Source organism: Papaver somniferum, chromosome 9, assembly GCF_003573695.1.
Source record: "Papaver somniferum cultivar HN1 chromosome 9, ASM357369v1, whole genome shotgun sequence".
Lineage (NCBI taxonomy): Eukaryota > Viridiplantae > Streptophyta > Magnoliopsida > Ranunculales > Papaveraceae > Papaver > Papaver somniferum.
This window is the reverse complement of record NC_039366.1, coordinates 1,119,852-1,126,180: the sequence shown is the minus strand read 5'-3', so window position 1 is coordinate 1,126,180 and position 6,329 is coordinate 1,119,852. Positions and strand designations below refer to the sequence as shown.

Genomic DNA, 6,329 nt, shown 5'->3' with positions numbered 1-6,329 from the left:
CGCAACAAAATGGAAGAGTGGAGAGAAAGCATCAACATATATTGAATGTGGCAAGGGCTTTGAGATTTCAAGCCAACTTGCCAATACGGTTTTGGGGAGAATGCGCATTGACAGCTGCGTATTCTCCCCAAAACCGTATTGGCAAGTTGGCTTGAAATCTCAAAGCCCTTGCCACATTCAATATATGTTGATGCTTTCTCTCCACTCTTCCATTTTGTTGCGGAGTGCCTACACACGATGTTTCAAAAACTATCCCAGTAGATGAACGAACGTTTCTTGATTTCATTGCTCTTGTGAAACGACAATTTGATAAAGATATCAAAGTTGTTAGAAGTGATAATGGTACCGAGTTTAATTCATTACGTGGATATTTTAAGACTAATGAGATAGTTTTTGAAACATCGCGTGTAGGAACTCCGCAACAAAATGGAAGAGTGGAGAGAAAGCATCAACATATATTGAATGTGGCAAGGGCTTTGAGATTTCAAGCCAACTTGCCAATACGGTTTTGGGGAGAATGCGCATTGACAGCTGCGTATTTGATTAATCGTACTCTTACACCTATTCTGGAAAATAAAACGCCGTATGAAATATTGTTTGGAAAGCAACCTCCGTATAATCAGTTGAAAGTGTTTGGATGCCTGTGTTATGTGCATGATCAAAGTAATAAAGGTGATAAATTTGCAAGTAGAGGAAGGAGGTGTGTTTTTGTTGGATATCCGTTTGGTAAAAAGGCATGGCAAGTATATGACTTGGATGAAAGAAAATTTCTTGTGTCAAGAGACGTCCAGTTTTGTGAGAATAGTTTCCCATATAAGAATGAAACATCTGTGTTGCAGCAGCCAACAGTTTCGACTCGCAACGAGAGTGTTCAGCCTGGTCCTGATTTTGAGACCGAGGTGACTGGTGTATCAGCTGAGACTGATCAGCTGAATCCAGCGTTTGACTGGAGTGATGATGAAGACGTAACAGCGACAACAGGAGAAAGTGTGGCAGTACCAGGCGTAACTGCGACAGCAGGAGACGCTGTAGGCATACCGGGCGTAACTGTGACACAAGGAGAAGGTGTAGCAGTTCAAGATGTGACTGCAACGGAAGAAGAACGTGTAGCAGTTCAAGAGAGATCTGACATTATGAGTCCGGGCAATGATGTTGCAGTAGAAGGTGATATGGGTAAAGGAAAGCGTACGAAAATTCCATCGAGTAGTCTTAAGGGATTTGTGACGCACACCACTCGAGAAAACAGTCCATCTCATCTTCATTCATCACAATCATCCTCCTCAGGTACACCGTATCCTTTGACATATTATGTTAGTTGTGATAAATTTTCTAGACCGTATAAGAAATTTCTTGCAGCTATAACTGCGAGTTCTGCACCTCGCAACTTTAAAGAAGCAATGAAACATCCAGGATGGAGGAAAGCCATGGAGGAAGAAATACGAGCACTAGAAGAACAAGATACCTGGGTTTTGCAAGAATTACCGGTGGGCAAGAGAGCACTAGGAAGTAAATGGATATATACAGAAAAGTATGATGAAAATGGGAATTTGGTTCGTTTAAAAGCAAGATTGGTAAATTCCTTTCTTAATTTTATTCATAGTAGTTCTATAGATATTTATACATGACCGATAACTTGAGACTCAAAACTTTTCTAAGACACGGATTTGAGACTTTCCTTATAAGTCTCAAAATCATGACTTACATGGACAATCCTTTCCTAGTATATGACCACACTTTCCTAAAATATCACTTACCTTATCAGTCTCACATTAATGACTTACATGGACAATACTTTCCATAGACTGACCACTACGGTCTTGGAAAGTATTACACTTTCCTTAATAAAAACCAATCTAGCAAAACAGCTTGGCCAGGGGACTGACGAGTCAAATACTACAATGCAGATATATAAAAAAGACTTTTACATAATATTAATATACTAGTGAAGATCCACAGCCTCGAGGCTTTAACACATATGCCTTAGTTATAACATCTCTTAAGCTTAATTACATATATGTCATTTCTACAACTTAATATTTAGAACCACCTCATATCTGTTGTTCAAAGGCATCAATTTCGTCTCCGTCTTCCAATTGAAGCTGCAGGCATTAGTCAAACCAAAATAAACATCTCCAAAGCTCGTATGTAAAAACGAAATAAAAGCAATCGCAACTTAAAAGAATAAATGATTAGTTATGAAAAAGTCTCAAATTCATTGACCTGAATAAATGGTTGTTTGAAAAGTTCATAAATAAAAAAGAATTCACTTACCTCATCTGGGGTCTGCTCTGCTTTTATCGCAGTACCATCCATTAAGAATACAATGGTGTTGATATCAAGTTCTTTTCTGTCACAATAAGCAATCATAAGTTTAAGCAACTTAATGTTGCGCTTGGTCCAAAAGAACACTTCAATTCCATCCTGCAGTCATGATCGACAACAGTTTAATAAAGAGGCACGGATTGATGCTACTTAGAAATGAATAACTTGCCAACCAAATAAAATTTGTAAATTCTCGGTTAGGAATGAAATTTGTAAATTCTCGGTTAAGAAATGTTATACGTGGCTGGTTTCTCGGAAAAACTATCAGCAAGGAGCGGTTTACGTCCCTCCAAAGAAGATTTGGTCCAAATATTGGCCTCCAAAGGTGAGTTTTCTCATTTGGCTTGCTGTCAATCAAAAAGTCTTAACTCAAGATAATCTTTATAAAACTCACCTTTGGAGAAACATCACATCATATGCTTCTTCACTGCTATTTATGTATCGATGACGGAGAAACATCACATCATATGCTTCTTCACTGCTCGTATGCGAACACCATATGGAGATCTTTCATTGAGTTATTCAACCTGGTATGGATTACTCCCCCATCTGTTGAAATTGCTATTCACTCTTGGCATAATTACAAACCTAAAACGAGAAAAGATGTTGTGATTAGCACAATCCCTGCTGCAATCATCTGGAATTTATGGAAGGAAAGAAACCGGCGCGCGTTTGAAAACAAGTCTTTACCCACAACGCAGGTCATCCAGAAGATTAAGTTTACAATCGCGTATTGGGTGTATCAGCAACCTCAATTCACATGCATTACTCTTCAACACTTTATGTTGAAATGGAAGGATGTGGTGTTTGAACCTCCATGGTCTTATGTGTTGTTTTTATTTTGCTTTTCTTTCTCATCTGGTCATTGCTTTGGGATGTTTGGATTGATTATCGTCTGTACTTTTCGTTCATGTTTCGTGAACATTTTTCCCTTTCTATAACATTATTAATTTTACCGATCAAAAAAAAATAAATAATAATAATTTGCCAACCAAATATGTTCAACTCAACATAAATCTATCATTTAACATATCAGGAAGGCAAAAAGAAACAGAAAATAAGAAATTGTATAATTCGTATTCTGTATTCCTACCAAAAACGTGATAACAAATTATGATGGATGATCCTAACATTACTGTTAGTACCATTCATGGGTCACATGAATATCCATCTATACCACATAAATTCTTAAATCTCAACCCAAAATACAACTTGCGCACTACGAAACACCATAACGTACAAACATTAAATAAGTACTAAAACGAAAGAAATCCTTAAACCCATAACTCAAATATATCAACACAAATATTAATCAAGAGCATCATCTTGTGAAAGATTCAGAGATAGATTTTCTCACAATAAGAAGATGAATGATTTAGAAAAGAGACATTACGTTCTCAGAATCTCAAATAAGAAGCTGGAAGATTCAGAGATAGAAAAGAGACTTTACGTACATTGCTCTTAATCTTAAGACTAATGAAACCAGCATGTTCCGTTGCTTCTCCTGGATTACCAGACATATTTGGAACTTAAATTAGGGTTTCTCTGCCACTAAATATTTTCTTTCCTATGAGTCTTGAACAAACCAACAGAGGAGAAGAAGTTTTAAATAGTGAGAGATGGGAGATATATGAAGCGTTTGAGTTTCCATTTTCTTGAGATTCCGTGTACACTACCCGAGGTGGATATTTTGGATAATTCATCACCCCTAATCCTTAAACCATTTAATCAGTCGTCTCGACTCTTGATGTGGAGCGTGACAGCTTTTACTTGCAGACTTGTTTCTTCCGGTGTCTCCTCGGCACCTTGGTTTCTATATTAAATTTTATTTCAAAAGAAAAAAAAGTGATGGAAACCAAGTTGAACATTGTGCTAATTCTTACTGCGCTAAAAAATGCACAAACTAAACACCTTTGTGCATATTAATTTGTTCGATTTATTAGGAATTTCGTGATCGAATAAGAGAGTATAAATGTGATTATTTATTCAATTTATCTTTAAATTTAATTTAATGAATGTGTTCCACTGATTTTTACTCCAAATAATTTTACAAACCTCACAAAAAGATGAGATGAAATTCGCAAAACCGCTCCAGCTTGAAATCCATGTTGTACTATCAGTGTTAATTCCATATTGATTTGCTAGGAGAGAGAACTATCAGTGTTATAAACTTAAAATTGATGCTTCAGCTTCACCACCATTGGCAACTGATAAGCTGAATCGATTAGTCTAGCCCTCTATAGTCAACACCACCATCTTGGAAGACTGAATGTGGTCAATTGTTACTTTGAACGAATTTTCTTGGGAAGAAACAAAGAATGTTAACTGAAAACATAATTCAATGTTTCAAGGGTTCCAAAATGTAACCGACACTAGTCATTGTCTTTTGACTTATTTTTGTGTTTTGTGAGATTGAAGTTTCACGAGGGTAATGTATATATAGATTTTGGACCGGTTAACATATTTTGGGTGACGATGTAACAAATTCTTGGTTCACAAGGGTAAAGTACGATGTTCCATGTCCCATCCAAGAGAAAGAAAAAAGTCGTAGAAAAGAGATAAAAAACAATTATTAGAATTAGGTCATTTTGGCCGGCCAAGTTAAAATAATTCTGAACAAGTACATATGAACAAGTTGTACTCCAACTTGTAAATTTAGATTGAAATTTTCATTGCAAGAATTTAGTAATCAACTGGCAGGCTGACATCATAGTTCGTAGACCACTGCATGTGATCTGGCTGAGATTATATATTGTACCTAAGAGTACATGTGACAAAATAAATTACTAATGCGATCAATAAGATTTAGCAAACGTTGGTGATGACATCCTTATCTTTTATGATGACACTTTTTATTGCAGAAGATTCATTTCCATTTTTATTGCTCTTAATGGAGTATTATTCTCTGCGAATTCATTTCGTAATTAGATAGTGTGAAACCATGATGTGTCATGGCCTAGATAGTTCACACCCTATAAATTGCTCCTCAAACAAAAACTCCTTTCATCAAAATTCCAAGATAACCAAAGTGTGCTAAAGAAAGATAACATTATAGTTCAGAAACAATGGAAGGGAAAAATGTGAAGATGATTTCTTTGATGGTCATAGTAATGCTGGGAATGTTCGTTGGGAAAAGTTCAGCATTCAGCAAGGACTGCTTTGTAGGATGTTTGGTGACATGTGCTGTTACTCATCCTAACAAGCATATTCTTGAATGCCCATTTACTTGCTTGAAGAAATGCATTTCCAAGAAGGGTCCTTCTAACAAGATTGAGTCTCTCGGTGATGATCACTACTGCAAGCTTGGTTGTGCTACCGCTAACTGCATCAGCAAAAGCACTCCTCAGAATCCTCGTGGAGACCAAGTTGAACATTGTGTTAATTCTTACTGCGCTAAAAAATGCACAAACTAAGCTCCTTTCTACAAATTAATTTGATCGATTTATTAAGGAATTTCGTAATCAAATAAGAGAGTATAATAAATGTGATTCTTTATTCAATTTGTCTTCAAATTTATTTTAATGAATGTGTTTCACTGATTTTCTACTCCAAATAATTTTACAATTTTTGTTTCCCCTATCTTTATGTCTTGAGGATCAATGTCATAATCAAGCCTCACAAAAAGATGAGATGAAATTCGCAAACAATGTTGATTATGCACATTCGGCTAGCTAAAATGAAAACAATGTGGAATTAACCGAAGAAGCATGTCCGGTGCTGTGTTCTTGCACATTCGATTATTCATTTATCGAGCATTCGTTTATCGAGGTTAGACTGTGTTCTAGCAAATCCCTATGATATAATACATCACAGTTTGTGTATATTTCATAAAAGAGTCACTATTCTAGCTAGTTTTTGATATTTTATGCTAGCTTATTTTTATAACAACACATATAATACTTAAGTATTTGGAAAATATATTTTATTATCGTTGTTATAATGTCGTTACCTATATATATTTAACTAGAACATTAGTTTACATGACAATGATCCAATTTTATATTTGA

At 35.7% G+C, this 6,329-nt stretch overlaps 1 protein-coding gene across 1 annotated transcript; it reads left to right on the top strand.

Annotated features, from left to right (window-relative positions):
* The first annotated feature begins 5,387 nt into the window (after positions 1-5,387).
* On the top strand, positions 5,388-5,735 carry LOC113309936 (thionin-like protein 2). Its single transcript, XM_026558453.1, has one exon. It carries the CDS (start codon positions 5,388-5,390, stop codon positions 5,733-5,735), a length of 348 nt encoding a protein of 115 aa, XP_026414238.1.
* Positions 5,736-6,329: the final 594 nt, after the last annotated feature.